Source organism: Phymastichus coffea, unplaced genomic scaffold (genome assembly GCF_024137745.1).
Source record: "Phymastichus coffea isolate CEN01 unplaced genomic scaffold, Cenicafe_Pcof_1.1 PCOF00210, whole genome shotgun sequence".
NCBI lineage: Eukaryota > Metazoa > Arthropoda > Insecta > Hymenoptera > Eulophidae > Phymastichus > Phymastichus coffea.
In genome coordinates, this window is record NW_026707021.1 from 71,837 (window position 1) to 89,093 (window position 17,257).

General features: G+C 30.6%; 4 protein-coding genes across 4 annotated transcripts; all 4 read left to right on the plus strand.

The window, feature by feature from the left end:
- Positions 1 to 824: 824 nt before the first annotated feature.
- On the plus strand, positions 825 to 4,080 carry LOC131674063 (general odorant-binding protein 56d-like). Its single transcript, XM_058952546.1, has 5 exons — positions 825 to 1,017; positions 1,440 to 1,521; positions 1,594 to 1,688; positions 1,754 to 1,853; positions 1,926 to 4,080. The coding sequence occupies exons 1-5, from the start codon at positions 976 to 978 to the stop codon at positions 2,000 to 2,002; spliced, it is 396 nt and encodes a 131-aa protein (XP_058808529.1). The 5' UTR covers positions 825 to 975; the 3' UTR covers positions 2,003 to 4,080.
- Positions 4,081 to 4,225: 145 nt separating this feature from the next.
- Positions 4,226 to 5,571, plus strand: LOC131674070 (uncharacterized). Its single transcript, XM_058952553.1, has 4 exons — positions 4,226 to 4,412; positions 4,774 to 4,853; positions 4,924 to 5,032; positions 5,111 to 5,571. Exons 1-4 carry the CDS (start codon positions 4,334 to 4,336, stop codon positions 5,173 to 5,175), a joined length of 333 nt encoding a protein of 110 aa, XP_058808536.1. The 5' UTR covers positions 4,226 to 4,333; the 3' UTR covers positions 5,176 to 5,571.
- A 441-nt stretch (positions 5,572 to 6,012) lies between these two features.
- LOC131674066 (pheromone-binding protein Gp-9-like) lies at positions 6,013 to 7,421 on the plus strand. Its single transcript, XM_058952548.1, has 5 exons — positions 6,013 to 6,166; positions 6,741 to 6,813; positions 6,891 to 6,970; positions 7,051 to 7,162; positions 7,250 to 7,421. The coding sequence occupies exons 1-5, from the start codon at positions 6,125 to 6,127 to the stop codon at positions 7,342 to 7,344; spliced, it is 402 nt and encodes a 133-aa protein (XP_058808531.1). The 5' UTR covers positions 6,013 to 6,124; the 3' UTR covers positions 7,345 to 7,421.
- On the plus strand, positions 7,410 to 9,324 carry LOC131674067 (general odorant-binding protein 56d-like). Its single transcript, XM_058952549.1, has 4 exons — positions 7,410 to 8,614; positions 8,693 to 8,777; positions 8,862 to 8,941; positions 9,016 to 9,324. The coding sequence occupies exons 1-4, from the start codon at positions 8,573 to 8,575 to the stop codon at positions 9,205 to 9,207; spliced, it is 399 nt and encodes a 132-aa protein (XP_058808532.1). The 5' UTR covers positions 7,410 to 8,572; the 3' UTR covers positions 9,208 to 9,324.
- Positions 9,325 to 17,257: the final 7,933 nt, after the last annotated feature.

Genomic DNA, 17,257 nt, shown 5'->3' on the forward strand with positions numbered 1-17,257 from the left:
AAAAATATTCCTATAATCATACTGTTGCATCCGAAACGCAACAAAAATAACATTGTATGCTGACGATCCCAAATTGAAATGCATTGTGGTTTGCATGCTTAAGAAAAATTGCATGGTATGTAACATTTGCACAATTCAAAAAACGAGTTACGATTGAATATTTTTTCAATATAATGCAGATTAAAAATGGGAAAATGGATGAAGGGATTACTGTCGATATATTGAAAAGATCCATCCATGGAAGCTTATCAAATTTATGAAATTGAAGACAAATATATGCGTTGTTGAGGATATGCCTAATTAAATGAAATACTAATAATATCTCAAAAACAAAATTAATGGGGCTAATTGATTATAAATGATTTCTGCAATTTCAGCAAATGAAGCAACAAACGAATGCATAACTAGCAATATCACGAGGAAATGTTTAACCGAAGAATTCTAGCATTCGGTAATATCAGAGTAATAATTTATTTGCAAATTACGAATGGCATGTTAAGTAAAACTATTACAACCGAAACGATTCTAATTAAGCATATTTATTTCGACTGATAAATAGATTAGTTTTGACAAATGAAAATACGTACATGCAAAAATCCGATATACTATCATTTTCTCGAACGCTTATCAATATCGAAACACGAAAAATTGATTGGATATTATAAAAACCGAATACTCGTATTGAATGCCGATTTTGCGAAATTTTATCCTTGGTCGTTATGAATTAGCAGATTTTCTTAGCCACGGTCAGTCGAAACAATTATTACGGATTTGCCTCGCTATATTTATTCAATCTTTGTCTTAATGTAACGGCATCAATTGGATTAGCAGCGGTACTTATACATATTGGTGAAGTGCGCAGTAACGTTATAGAATCCCATATATAAGACAAGCTCAGTTATCACAGACTTTAGTCTTTGGAAACTACTTCATAGATTAAGACGTGTAAGTGTCTTCTTAAATTTCTGTGACACAATGAAGACTTCGTTTGCAGTGTTAATCACGATAGTTGCACTAGTAAGTCTTTAATAAAATTTATCTATAAAAATGTATTACATTCAAAATAACAACAGTCATTAAAGTGTTACGTACATATACGCACAACGGCTTATATAAATTTACCAAAATCGGTGAAAAATGTGGCATATTGTATATAATTAATTTTACTATTATTAAAAAATATATATCAGCTTCTACTGGTTCAATTGTTTCTAATTTGGGGATTTCATCGATAATAATATTTCACCAAAGTCAAATTCAACAGACTTACTTGATCACGACTTTTTCAAATCTTGTAAAAGTTCAATAAATCTCTTTGAAGAAAACCCAAACATTATGAGATCATTGATCATTGATCTTGCAATGTTTGGGTTATTGATTTATCATTGAGCATTGATCTCGTAATATTTTTATACATCGATAACAATATTTTTTTCAAGACTACTAAAAGCAGTCAATTAGACGATGCCGCTCTGCAGAAAAGAATTTTTGAGTGCGCTGCCGAATCAAAACTTCCCGAAGGTCAGTTTATGCTCTCAAATTGTTCTTATGCAAATTCATATTTAGTAATCATTTCCGTATGCTTAATAACAGGTTTACAAAAATTACAAAAGAAACAGTTGACCAAGGAAATAGACAATCCTAAACTGAAGTGTTTTAATGCTTGCATGATGAAGAAGAAAGGAACTGTAGGTAAACCTTTGGCAACTGCTGCTATTTGAAATACTTAATTTGGTATGGGGCTTTTGTTTAGATGATAAATGGAAAAGTTGATCCAGAGATGCAATTGGTAGCAGTCCAACCAGATTCTTACGATGTGATCAAAGAAGTTGTCAATACGTGCTCAGACTTGGGTATTGAAAATTATTTTATTCAAAAATTTATGCCCCACAGCTTGTTTCAATAAATTATGGTAATACTTGCAGCTAATCAACAGATCGATGAGTGTGAGGTGTCTTATAGTTATGTAAAATGTTTGATACAAAACGCAGGTGCTTATTAAGAATGACACGATCCTGACAGAAATATCATCGATCCGAGTAATGTTTTAGTTATTGATGCAAGACATGCTAATATGAAATTTTAGTTGCGTTAGTAAAGCGTTGCACAAGAAGTTTAGGGCGCTGATTAAAAAATTGACAATCGATCGACAAAAAAATACGAGTTCTTACAAGCGTCATATCACGAAAGATTAAACTGAGAAATAGTACAGATGGATGTAATCAGAGCATAGATAAGTTGCTAGATGAATTTACGTCATTAATCGAGAAAAATTATACTGGGAATTGGTATTTGCGAACTATTCCACCACGCTATAAGTGAAAAGCCTAATAAGTTTGAACGATAATGTCGGGCGTTATCTAAAAAAGAATAATTCAAGATGATTCCATGCGCATTGCTGCACAATTCATTTGACATCAATAATCGCTATAATAAGCAGCTCAGAATCTTTAGTGTACTTTCAGTGATCTTGCATTTTCGTAGTTTGTAAAATGATGCCTTAAAAATTCCGTCATGCTTATTGAACGTCTATACGTGCATTTTGATCTATTTATTATGATAACGGAGTTTCCTGTTTGACAGCTTCACGTGATGGAAATATCAAGATGTTGCTCATCGCTTATCTGTGTACCACTTCCGCTGTGTTCTCGCGTAATAACTTGATAAATATATACATGGTCGAGGAAAAATAGGTGTCGTAACTTTAAAAATCAGCAATTAATGACGCAGTATTGTTAATTATCTATGAGAGCTGTTACTTTCTTCAATAATATTTATCGTAAAAATATCTTATCGATAAATCAGAGTATTTTAAATCATTTAACTGAATTTTATTTTTTATGTCATAAATCCTTGCATAAATTCATTAAACAGATAACAATATCTATTTGTACCTGTAAATAATATATGTTTATTATTGAAAAAAATTATCAGTTTCTTTGATACTGGTTAAGCGAAACTTTCAATAATTTAATGATGCTCAAAGTAAAAAAAGCATATATTTCAATTTTTTTGGAAAATAATATTACATTTTTAGTTTTATTTTACAGTATTTTTATTATTTCAAAATAATTAGCATCATTTGAAACTATAAACCGAATCAACGCATGTTGATGAGATCGGAAAAATAGGGATGGGAGAGGGGGCAAACGAACACTCGACCGGCTGTTAGTTAATTCAAGTTTTCTCGCTTTTGCCAGCAGCTAGACTTGTATAAAATTGTCTGGAGTGGTCCGATTTTTACGATTCAAAAAAGTAAATGATTATTTTTTAACCTAGAAACGTTTGTATATTAGCAATTTCGTAAAAAATGCAACTTAAAATAAATTACTTTTTGCGAACTGCCTGACTGACCTTTTTCAAAAGCAAGCAATAAAAGTTTGGCTACGGATTGGACCCCCCCCCCCTGCAGATAGCTGCTTCACTTTCCGAACGGCTAATCCCTTGCATGCTTCGTCAGCCTTTTTGCATTATCAACGTTTAAGATGGTTTAACTGAATTACTGTCAAGTGAACTTAAATTTACTTTACTTTTTTTATTAAAATTAACTAAAATTAAAATTAACTTAATCAGTGGAATGCCTACTTTCAGCTAATACCAATTTAAGATTATAAAATGAATACTGAATTTACATTAATCGATGGAAATCACGGGAAGATGGTAGGCTGACTTCCACTACGAAAAATTATAAATAAAAGATTTTTTGATCAAATAATATATACAATTATACTTACAAATCAACAATACTATTTTAGCTATTACTCAATAACTTAATAATAATTAAAATTAATAATTTTACTGTAACTTTCATACATATATTTAGTTTATAATAACTTCAAAAATGTAACCCAGTACATGTTTAATTAAACAAAAAAATTTATTATTGTAAAAAAACAGGACTATTTTTCATAGCCTACATAGAAAGAAACCAAGGATAGTTCATAATGATTTTTAAAAAAGTTATTATGTACAAACACCATTATTTCTGCGAATATTATTGTTTAACTTCCCGTAACTCTCATAAAATTCTTTTAGCTATTTGTTTAACGATCGCCATAAAGGCTCCTTTTTAAAAACTAGCACATATAAATAAAAACTTGATCCGAATTTGGTAAATGCAGTTCTGTGTTGCATGCGATTCGGTACAGTAAATTATAGTTTTTCTTTTTAATATAAATTGTTATATTTTATAATTATTCAGAATCTATATTTGAACAAAAAAATTATGAAAATTGAATCAATTATTTTACTATTCCTTTTACTTGTTGTAAGTAACTATTGAATTTAGAAAATCTGAATGTTTACTAAATTAATTTGATGATCTACGTTGAAGATGAGTACATTTGGTTTCACTAAACAAGAAGCTCTTAGACACTGGAACGAATGTTTAAGTGAACAGACAATTAGTAAAGGTTGGTGTATTCCGTTTTTTTATCAACTTTCATACAAATTATAAAATTGCTGAGGTTGAATTGATAGTAGCTTCGAAGTAATCTTTTATACATTCTAATGTGTGCAAATAAATAAGTGAAAAAATGCTTCACGGAGACATGTAACTTACAGATTACAGTGAAAACTTTAAATATATTAAATTTTGAAAGTCAAGTTATTTATATCTAAATAGTATTTAACAAAGTAGTTCATACGGAAGTCAATACTAGCTACAATTTAATTCAACTTCAGCATTCATTTAATACGTTAAGAATAGCACATTCAAATGTAATTTGAAATTTGTCAACTAATCTACTTTAAAAATCTGATATCACTATCTAGCTGACTTGGAATATTTTAAAAAGCGAAAATCTTATGAGTTTGACTGTTTCAATGCATGTGTCATGAGAAAACGAGGAAGTGTGAGTACAAGGTGTTGACATTAACTATTAGAATACAATTTTATACAGTTTATAAAAATCTTATTTTTAGATAAACAATGGAAAAATAGATGTTGTAAAATTATTATCTACTTTAAGAGGAATGGGTTTGATTAACAATTCTCGGACCCAAGAACAACTTCAAAGGTGCGCCTCTGTAGGTAAAGGAAAAAATTTTCATAAAATAATGCGATCTTTAATTGTCAATGTATCTTATTGATAAAATTGAAATGTTACAGCAAATAAAGAACGAAACGAATGCTTCGTCGCGAAAAACATGTTAGATTGTTTTTTCATCAAGTAATACTAATAATTATATTTTTACAAAAATCAGTAATTATGGTGAATACATTGTTTGTAATTGTAAATGCAGTTTGTAATACCGTATGTATCGAATTTTTATAAAAAATCATGCGCTTACAGTGGGTATTTGAAATAAACTTTTATTAACTAAAGTAAACATAATTATTTTACTATGTACTTTTTAGCGATTGCACGGACTATTGCAAAAAATATGTTTTTATTTGATTTTTATTTGACAATTGTAATAATGGTTTATATCTATCTGACGTCTTTTAATTTGAAGCTCATTTATATTCTTATCTTACCTAAAATGTTATACTACATGTAATGTTCAGCTGTTTTTAGCTGCAACTCTAAGTTCGAACAACAATTATAATGTACAAATATTGTAATCCTATTGACGCGATGCTTTAGATTTACATAAGTTAATCTTTGTAAGTAGAATAGCAAGTATTGAATTACAAATTACCTTCTAATTTACATATAATTTTTTAATCGTTAATATTGGTTTTCTGGAAAATATATCTATATATGTAAAATTTAACGTTTTTCCTAAAATATGGCATCAAATTACCGTAGAAGAAAAAAAAACTTTTATTTTAATTAATTACTCGACTACCATCTTCAAACTCTACAAGTGTGTCCCAAAAACGTTACGAATATTCGTATAAAACGCAATATTTTGTCAAATAATTCGTTCGACGAGAAAATTGTCGGTGAGCTTTGTTATGCGTCATATTTTACGTGACTTATATAATTACAGAGATTCTAATCAATTAACACAATGGACAAAAAATTTTTATCAGCATATTTTCTTTACTGAATAACTACATACGAGAGTTTGATGTAATTATCTTTCGCTCGTATAAAACTTCTGTTCGTACATTCACAGAATTTAGTTGAATATCGAATTCCTTGTTTTTCACAAGTTTTGTACCAAAATCTCCATCATGAAGCTCATTATTTTGACATTTTGTATGCTGTTAGTCGCAGTAAGTTTTTTTTATAAATATCTATATTTTATCTAAAATTAACAATATAAATTTAATTATAATAATTGTGAAAGTATTCGGTATAAAATAAGCCCTGAGAAATTTTTAGTATCAATAGAGAAAACCTACGAAAAAAATGTTTTAATTTAGTATCGTTTTTTTCAAAAATTCAATAATGTTTATATCAAATTTTCATAGCGTACACTATTAAATTCATGATTTTATTATTCTGTCAGAAAATTTTCAATGCCTATTTTTGATTATGTGATCCTTAAAGGAACGAAGATTTTCATGTTTTCTTGAAATTTTACAACAAAACAAATATTCAAATTTTACGAACCAAAACACGTCGTAAGCTATATTTTGATAGTTTTTATTAAAAATGAGACTTGTAGATCTTTGAAAATATATTTAACGTGTTAGTTTTTATTTTATTAGCTTTGAGTTATTATGTATTAATGCAATTTTTAAAGCTAAACTCAACAGTGTACGCGCAACATAAAAATTCGATAAAACGAAATCAAATTATAGTACTTTTTCAAGGAATTTATGCACGCGTCTTCATTTTTGTTAGGTTCAAAATGTGTGCGGAGATGAAGAATCCATGAAAAGTTTTAAGGAGTGTTTGGACGAAAATGACATTAAAGGTTTTACTCGTATTAATAAATTTTTTTATGAATATTGACTATTAAAATTATTACAAAATATCCTATATTTGTAATAGGCGATATTGAAAAATTGAAGGAGAATGATGATCCGAAACTTCGTTGCATTATGGCGTGTGTAATGGAAAAAGAGGGAATAGTAAGTAGAATTTGTAGGATTTGTGGGTGAGTATGTGTGTATTAAAAAATATGATTACTTTGAAACGTTGTCTTTTTTAGTTGAAAAACGGAAATGTTCAGCTGGATAAATTGAAACAGGACCTTTTAAAAGATGCTGAGAGGCTGGGCGAAAAGAAAATATCCGAAATAGTGAACACCTGTGGAGATTTAGGTGAATCATCTTTTTCTTATTATTTTTTAAGTGGTAATGCTCCGCATTAAGCTTCTTTCTGCGCTCACTAATTCGTTATATTTTCAGCAAAAGAATTAACGGACGTATGTGACCAAGCAAATGTTGTAGGCATGTGTATAAAAGAGGAATTCGCTAAGTATGATATTAATTTCGAGAAATAAAAGCTTCTTGTATAAAAATTAATAATATTTGTTACAATTAATCATATAAACGCGTAAATATATACATATAAAATTTGTCTGATTCTTTGTATTTTACAATATTTAAAACAACAAAATTATATAATGTGAAATAACCAATGTTTCCTTTGCTATATTGCTAAAATGCTACTAGAAAATATTTTACGTAGGAATAAGCTTAAAATAATTTGTTTACGTGATCTTTTTATCTCATGAATTTCATATTTTCAATCATAAAAGCTCGGGTAGGTACAACAATTTTTACATTAACCACTCTTGGACGTATTGATTTTGCGATCTCCCTTATTAGAGTTTGAAACTGCAGGACTCCAATTACACCCTTCGTCTTTAAACAAGAATATTGAATTTCTAACCCCAGGAGTAAGCCGTAGGCTAATAATGATTCTATGATTCATCCAGCTTCATCTTGTTCTTTCCATATTATCTCAGTTACACTTTGTGGACATAGCAGTATTCGTTAAGCGATCTCATATCACATCTCAGTAACTTCACTTTTTATTTGTTATTTTTCTTCAGGAATGTTACAAATTAAAAAAGTATATGAAATAAATATTCCACAATGCATCTCCAATAAAAGAATGTAGAGTATTTTTTGATAATCTATCGACAGGCAAGATAAAATTAAACTGATGAGAAAAATAAAAACAATCGTTATTGAAAAAAATGTTATTTTTGCTATGTCGTTTTGGTCAGCTGCTCTATTTAATTTGATACAAAAAATATACAATAACAAATATTAAACTGTACGTACTCGATGGTAGATTGTAGGAATGAAAAATTTGTTAGGCAGGATGAAAATTCACGACATTATACAAAATTATAGGACTGGAAAATGCAATTAGATTGTCTTATGAAAATGAGAAGCATCCGCAGATTAGACCACAGTTAGCATTGAATTTTACTGTTAAAAATTATGCTTAACTGCGTTAACACATATTTTACACGTTTTTGCATAACTAATATTTCGTAATATATAGTAGAAAATTAGTTCCTGTTTGCCAATTGAAACAGTACTTTGTTTAGACACAAAGAAAAAGAATGATTAAACAAAACAGTGCTATCGTTACACTAAAATATTTTTTTAGTTTCATAACAGGTGTACATTTTTTCTTTAAATTCTCAGGAGAGCTACAATTTTAGTTAGTCTGATAGATGCGTTTTCACGAGCAACCGTTATCAAGATATCAACATGAAAAGTTATTTATGTGTCGTTGGGATCTTTTGCGCATTGGTAAGTATATACTTCCAACGTGATAAGAATGCTAGTTTAAAATTGAAATATTAATATATTATGGTATCAACCGTGAAGGCGCTAGTAAAAGGTGAACCTCCTTCAGAACTGAAAAAGATATTTGAGGAATGCGCAAAAGAAATTGGAATGCCTGAATCTGAAGGTCAGATATATTAATTAATTAAAGATGATTTCACTCGTGAATCACTACGTATAAATAAAACTAATTTCTAATTATTTTTCGTAGAATCGGCTAAAGAATCCCCAAATTTCGATGATCCTAAAGTAAAATGCTTGAATGCTTGTACTATGAAAAAGAAAGGAGGTGTGAGTAGACAGTGGCTTTTACCAAGAAAATCGCAAGGGCTGTTCGGATTAATAACGTGATTATTGATTTTCAGTTGGTAGATGGTAAAATTGTAACCGAAAAAACAATAGAATTTATTTCGAAGTATTCGTTAGGAGAAGCCACTGATGCCTTAAAGAAAGACGTAAACGAATGCGCAAGTAAAGCTAATGAAGGTAAAGACGAATGTGAAGTAGGTGGAGAATTCTATAAATGCATGATGCAGACACACCCAATACATTTTTAATGATTATTCAAATTCAAAATGGATTTATTCATTCAATATATTGTACCTGCAAGAGATATTTTTATATACAGTATATGTTCAGTAGATTTGTAGAAAACACAAGAATAATAAATAAAGAAAAACTAGTAACTTATTAAAAGATTAAAATTTTGTTTTTCTTCGCAACTGATTGTTTTGATCCTCAACTTATCCTCAATGAATTTTTGGTTATATGAATAAATCGATGATAAACGAATCCTACAATTAGAAGTTTTTTCGAATGAATAGTCGACATAAAAATCAAAATATGTAAACATTCGATAGATAATAAGAAAAAATTATTTCCTTTTCACTATTGAAATAGTAAGAGCAATAATATGAATATTGATTTGTAGAATGACCATTATAAAATTGTTGTAGAAACACATGCATGAGAGAATCTGCAACTTTGTCAAAGCAAACATGCATAAATGTGTAAGCTGAACAAAGAACGTGATGTGAATGGACCTTATCTCAAATGTTTAATAGGAAAATTAATAGGAAAAAAGTATATTCCTCGGTAATATGATTGAAAAAATGTGCCAGTAACAAGTAAAAAAAGTCTTCTGAATAATATTTAGTAGAAGCTCTTTTTAAACCAAGAAGATTTCTTTTAAGCTGATTTTAAGCTGTACGAAGTATGATTTTTCTAGTTAATGTCTTTCTCCAATTACAATGTTCATATATAATTTTTAACTACACAAGTGCATTTCTTGATCAAAAATTTATGCTATATTCGATAATGCCAACCTTCGGAATGTGCTTTTACTATAGACACTGAAAACTCCAAAAATTGATTGCAAATGTATAAGAAAGTACAACGTTATTTGTTTTAATTATTTTTTATTTGAAATTTCACGATAAAAATGATTATACGTATAGTGTTTATTTTATTATAGTATATATTTATTTACGTAACCATATAAAATGATTATGAGATGAAAACATTGCGCGATAACAGTAATGTTCATTGAATAGGTTTTGTGAACCGTACAGGTATTACAATTTTAAAAGCATCCAAACGCCGTTGACGACACAAAAGGATGCACCCCCAGCGAGAATAAGCAACCACCTCGAGAGAGAAAAGAAGTAACAACGACGACGATACGGCCGGGGCAATTTATACGACCAATAAATTCCATTTCGCTTTCATTAGTGGCCTTGTCCGGATTTTCGGAGCACGAGGAAAGCGAAAAATACGGGGTGCACACGGGCAAGTCGGCGGCCGCGCTGTGTATGAGATTTACGAGCTCCTATATACGGGTATACGTGACGTACATCGATTTGCAATCGAAGGAAACTCGCGTGTGGCGCGTATCACAGTGTTATGACGAATCGAGCATCGTTATCGTCTTCACACTTGTCTTCGTTACCGCACTTCATGCTGGTTATTAAAGATTTTATTAGTTCATGCGATATTAGCAGTGCAGTAGCGACGCGGGTTAGTTGGAGAATCGACGGCTTCTTTATTACGTTTTTCTTGTGAAATGTAATATTAAAAGGTGTGAGTTATCGATTGATATTGCCTGTACACATTCGTGTTACTTCCAATTAAATACTAATCGCCGCAACGAACGCAGAATGTTATTTTTGCACCAAGCAAAGGTATTCTGAAAGGGATTAAAAAGCGATGAGTATAATTCATCGAATGCCTTAATGAAAGCACATTTCGGCATGTAACTTTCTGATCAGTTCAAATTCATCTTATCTTCACGGCTCAATGTTAATTGCATTCTAAAATAATCTAAGGACAATCTACACCCTGTTATTAAACCACATAAATCTCAGAATCATCTTAGGGTATTTTAATAAGTGTTAGGGCGATAAAAGATTTTTTTAGGCTAAACTAAGTTGCGTTCGCCTTTAGCGTCTTTCAGAAATAGAAAAAGAAGAAGAATAAATTCAATATTTGAAAAATAGCCGTCAGCGGTGGCGTGCGTATTTCGCTCGAGACTCTTTATGCAGCCACATAAAAGAGATGAATAGCGAGATTTTCGGTGTAGCTAGCGATGTAGAGCTTTCATTTGACGAAAAATTTCGTCATTTCTCAAAGCGCCAGGGGGAAGAAGAGAAAAATAAGAGATGAGCGCGCAAGTGTAGCTCCATACCTGCGCCAGAGAGAGAAAAAGAAAAACAAGAAAAAAAAAAAAAAAAAGAAAAAAACGTTTACACATTTCCGTTGACGGCGGCTCGAATCCGAATTTCCTTTCCTCTCCTGCATTTCCATATTCCGCGCGGCGTAAAGGGGGTAACGAATCGCCCGTGGAATTTGGTATTCGCGCTACGTCCGCGCATATTTAAATCCGTAAATTGGCTTCTCGCGCTCGCGACTCCGTGCTTCTTCCTCTCTGTCCACAGATTTATTAAATTTTCATCGTGCCTTCTCACGAGGAGGGCGTAACTTACGCGCGCCTGCATATCCCTGCCCCCCTTCTTGCTCCGGAGATAATGGAAAGGTAGACGAGGGGGAGAGAACGCAGGATATTCGACGCGACGATTCTTTTGTTTGCGGCATTATTGCCTAAGATATTGAGTTCTTTGAGGTGCGACTGTTTTTTTATCGGACGTATTTCGCGAAGATCGTTACCGATTGACGCTCTCGCATTACAAACATATCGTTATTTCAACTGTCGAGTGTCAATTCAATCTTATCGTTCGACAGCACTGCTGAAGATTTCTTTCCGATTGATCTTGATCTCTTTTCAATTTCATATTTCATATTTAATTTTAGTTGTCAGCTAGAATATCACTAATTACGCTATTTTTTAGTGCAACGAAAGGTTGGAATAATTTTTCCGGAAAAGTACCATTGTATTGGGATACTTAAATTTACAACAAACATTTTTTTTTTCAAGTCAAGTGAGTTTCGAAGTCTATCAAAAGTTATAAGCCCTCTCTTCCTAGTCCCACAGTCATCCGAATATCCTATTCCACATTTGAAATTTTCTAGTAAAATAAAACTAGAAAAAGTTTTTTAATAATTTTATTATGAATACTTAACTTGCAATTAGTAATCCAGATGTGGCTGAATAATCAGTCACCATCATATTAATGATAGTTTTATTATAAATCTAAAAAAATACAAATGCAATAACAATAAGAACTTTTACATTTATTTTTTAAAACATCTACTTAGATATTAGGTCCAAACGGAATTCACTTTAAAGAAAATTTGTTCAAAAACTTATGCAATTTTAGTGCAAGTTAAAAACAGCTCTGTCATAAGTCTTTGACTTTTTACAATTAGTAGTTTTTCCATCTTTTTTTGATCTTTTTGGAAGATTGATCTCCAAGACAATTCTAAAATAATAAAATTAATCATTAGATTATTAATATTTTTGCAACTTGAATGCATATTGTTAATTAATATTGAAAAATTCCAAAGTTTTTTCAACGCGAGATGAATATTTAAAACGAAAAATGTAGTAAGGTAAAAAGTTATAATAAATTATGGTAATACTTTTAGCTATACTGTAGCAATACTTGTAGCTAACAAAAACTTTTTCCAAGTAAAACTCTTGTAAGGAATAAGAATATTCTATTAAATAACTACGTTGCATGTGAATTTTTCATCATAAAGAGATGATCCTGATAAAATATCCGGTTGCATTAGTGTTAAATTAAATAAAAATATGTATAAAATATAGCAGATGTACAAATAAGCATACCTTCATTAACTAAAAAGGGGTAGTAAAATCAATAGATTTAATAAATTCATTTAATGATAAGTTTTCCTGGAAAAAGAAAAACGTAATATATATTATTTATATTTTATTATTAATACTCTTATTATTGCGATTTATTAATCAGCCGCACATCGACTATTTTGTATAAATCTTCTGCATTTAAAAGTGGGCCTTAATAGTAGGACACGTTATATTATTAAACTTTATTGAGCTGAATTTGAATTTCAAAATTTGAAAACATCTCGAATGTTAGAATCCATATTTATATTTCAATTCGGAAACCTTTTTTCTATTATTACTATTATTGTTTTAAGTTATTTAAAGTTTATATTTACATTTGGTATGACGACACTTTCTTTCATTAAACTTCGTTTAGTAGCTTTAATCTTAGTGATAAACTTTTTTAAGATGTTTTATTAGTTACCGAACGACTGAAAGTTAAAAATTTGAAAAAAAATTACCAGTACAAAGTTGTCAAATTTAAATAATTACAATACGTTACATGTGCCTAAAATATAAGTATTTACTAATGAATTTAAGTTTTATTTAGTTCCTATGTTTTATGATCAATCACAATATTGGCTTTTCATTAGTTTTAAGATATAAGATGTAATATTAAAAATAATGCTATATTACAATAATTTCTTTTCAATAAAAGATTCAAGTTTTTAATGTGTTATCAATATTACAAATTCTACTATTTTAAAATGTAGCAGCGATAACTATATTTCATTTAAAGAGTTTCAATAAAGACAAATATTTTCAAGCCTTTATAATATATATTCCTTTATAAATGACATTATTAACTGTATAACTAATATGAAAAATAGCGTAAAAATAACGATATTCTCTATAGAAACTGTCTAAACCTATATTATGAATAACATCATTTTATTCCAATAACGTTGTTTTTCAATACTGGCGGTAAAAAATAAAAATAACGTTTCATTGCAATAACGTTATTTGTAGTAAAAATTCATAACATAACGTCCAATAACGTTAGTAAATAACGTCATTCAATTACGTCAATTTTTCAATAGGGAAATGTTTATATATATCTACATCTACGTATGGTTGTGACGTCACGTTGCATATAAGATACCAGATTTGATCACTGTCAAGAACATGTTTAGGTATACTAATTTATTTGTACCTTAACTGTGACCATTCTAATCATAAAGAATCGTATGTACGAGTTACCACATACAAGTGTTTCAAATATATATTACGTCACTGTTACAGTAGGCAACTCATTATTTTTAATTTCAATAGAATTTTCGAGTAATTAAAATAAAATTGCCCTTTATGAACCTTGCTAGCCAAATTCATTTGAAAAGTTTACCAACGTTTTAGTGACACTTCATATAAAAACTGAGAAGTAGAATCATCTTATGCATTAAAAGAATAATTGATTTATAGACTTATTCATTTATTCAATTCTTCTTTAACTTTATGAAAAAAATCACAATTATTTTTATTTTATAAGGATAAACTGATAATATAAAAAATTATAAATAAAATCTTATATACCCAAAATTTCTGTTCAATTAAATAAATGTTATTGTATTTTTGTGACTATCACTCACCTTTTCAAAATTACTGAAAGTATATAGACAAGCGACCTTCGAGCGTTCGATAATTCCGCCGTCCGTGTTTACGAGCGGGTTTTAATCATTTGCCGCGCGTGGCACCAGCGGCGGCAACGTCATTGGTGGGACGATACGTATATTACGGGGAATTTTCTTTTCAATGAAGATGGCTGGGAAGTCCCCATTATTCCAGTAAGCTAGTTAAAATTCATAAAGTTACATTTTTCTTTTTCTGTTTTAACAACGTAAATGTATTTCTCTAAAAAAGAATTGAAAAGCTTTGCTAACAAATAAAAATTATATATTTTTGAACTTAATCTGATGACGGTGAATACATTATAGGAGTACACAGTTTTGAAAAAGGCATTTCCAAATCGGTATTGGACGTGTCATTAACATCGCCACATAATCTTATCATGGGAAGTACCAGAATTCGATCATTGATATGCATAGAAATTTCAGGGAATTCGAGAAAAGTTTTACTGGATAAGAGCGAGTTGGTTCCTATCAAAGATGAACAGGGAGAAATGTTTGCAGAAGGTTAGCGTTGCGATCAAATTGGAGGACGAGCATTAGGGTGGTTCTTAATTTTTTTTTTCTTAGTAGACCTTAGGTCCGGGTTAAAATGGCTTCTAGGTACTCTAAAAACTCTGCGCAAATAGTTTTTAATTTTTTTTATTGTATTAACACGTGCCTCAAAGCACCTCAAGTTTCCTATTGATTTTATATGGGAAAAAACGAGTTAAACGGTTTACCCTTCCAAAACCTAGTCTAATTTTCGGATTTTTAATTTTGAAACCACATAATCTTGTGTATTTTGAGTCGCCAAATCGAATGGCACTATTAGTTTTTGTCTAAAATGCGATTAAAAAATTTTATAAGCGAAAATTGTCAAAAAAATGGAAAAATCAGTGAAAAAAAGACAATTAACTGGCTTGTAATGTTTGTAATCAGTCAGTTATGTTTTTAGAAATACATATTTCCATGTATTTTGAGCTGCCAAATCGAATGGTATCATTAATTTCCTGATAGCTAAGCGGAATATTAAAATTATAGGCCAATATTCCAGTTCGAGCTATAGCGCCCCCGTCGGTCGAAACCATGAATTACAAAGCAGCTTCAATTTTGAAATAGTAACTTTTTAGGGTTTCACCTCATGTGTTTTATTTTTTACGACAATGAAAATTTATACGTGTACTTACTACAATTTGAATTTTATAGTTAAAAAATGTCAGAAATAAGTCGTTGTTTTTTCTTCTTGTGTCAAAAAATATATGAACTACTCTGGAAAAATTGGATAACTATGTTCATCAAAAGTATACGATTCTTTTTCCTTTTCTTTGCGCGGGTTTTTTAAGGATTTTGGTTTACAACTAAATAGTGTGGCTATACTGACAAAAACATACTCGTACTCTTCATTTTAGCGGCTTTAAATATATAGAAATTGACGTGAGCGCGAAGAAATTTCTGATATATTGCCGGATATAAACATTGTATGCAAGTTATTTGCCGTTTTCTGGTGATTTTCCAAGTTTTTCACCGATATTGGCCTATAACTTTAATATTCCGCTTAGCTATTAGGAAATTAATGATACCATTCGATTTGGCAGCTCAAAATACATGGAAATATGTATTTCTAAAAACATAACTGACTGATTACAAACATTACAAGCCAGTTAATTGTCTTTTTTTCACTGATTTTTCCATTTTTTTGACAATTTTCGCTTATAAAATTTTTTAATCGCATTTTAGACAAAAACTAATAGTGCCATTCGATTTGGCGACTTAAAATACACAAGATTATGTGGTTTCAAAATTAAAAATCCGAAAATTAGACTAGGTTTTGGAAGGGTAAACCGTTTAACTCGTTTTTCCCATATAAAATCAATAGGAAACTTAAGGTGCTTTGAGGCACGTGTTAATACAATAAAAAAAAATTAAAAACTATTTGCGCAGAGTTTTTAGAGTACCTAGAAGCCATTTTAACCCGGACCTAAGGTCTACTAAGAAAAAAAAAAATTAAGAACCACCTTAACGAGCATTCTACGGAAGAAGCATCAGAAAAAACTAGCGGTAATAACTAAAGATGGCAGGATAATATTGATTTCTGCGCAGAAGTGCTGCAAGGATCGATAAAGGATCTCTTCTTGTGGGTTGTTGTAAGACGAATTACTCAAGCTGAACCTGCCGAATGGAGCATCGCTAATCAAGTGCCTGTCCAGTCGACACACGCCCGAGATGATTCGCTGCCGGACGCGCTCTCTAACTCGCTTTACGTTGCATCAACAGCAGCACCCGAGTCGTACGCTGGATACATTTATACTGTTCTGTACATTTTTATATTTTCGAGGAGACAGTTGAAAGCCAGGGAAGACAGCCGACGCACAGATGTATTCCACATGCGCGCCTTATCTTTTGATCAGGTATGGCTACCTTTCCTCGACACGACATCACGCTCGATGACCGCTCGTATTTCAAGGGTCTGCTTTTTCCTTTCTTTTTATTTGAGACCGCGCACAAAGGTCGCATATGATTTACAGATGCCGGGAGATCGTAAGCCCGACGGCAACATTCTCTCCCGCCGTTTCGCGATCACTCGTCCGGAACACTGATAATATGACTGATATTCAATTAATTTCAATCAAGTATAAAGATATATGTATATATTAATTTTATTATTAATAAAAAAAATATTTTATTTTCACAGTACATACAACAAGAGTACTACAAAATATTTGTTGAACGAAAAATAAATTT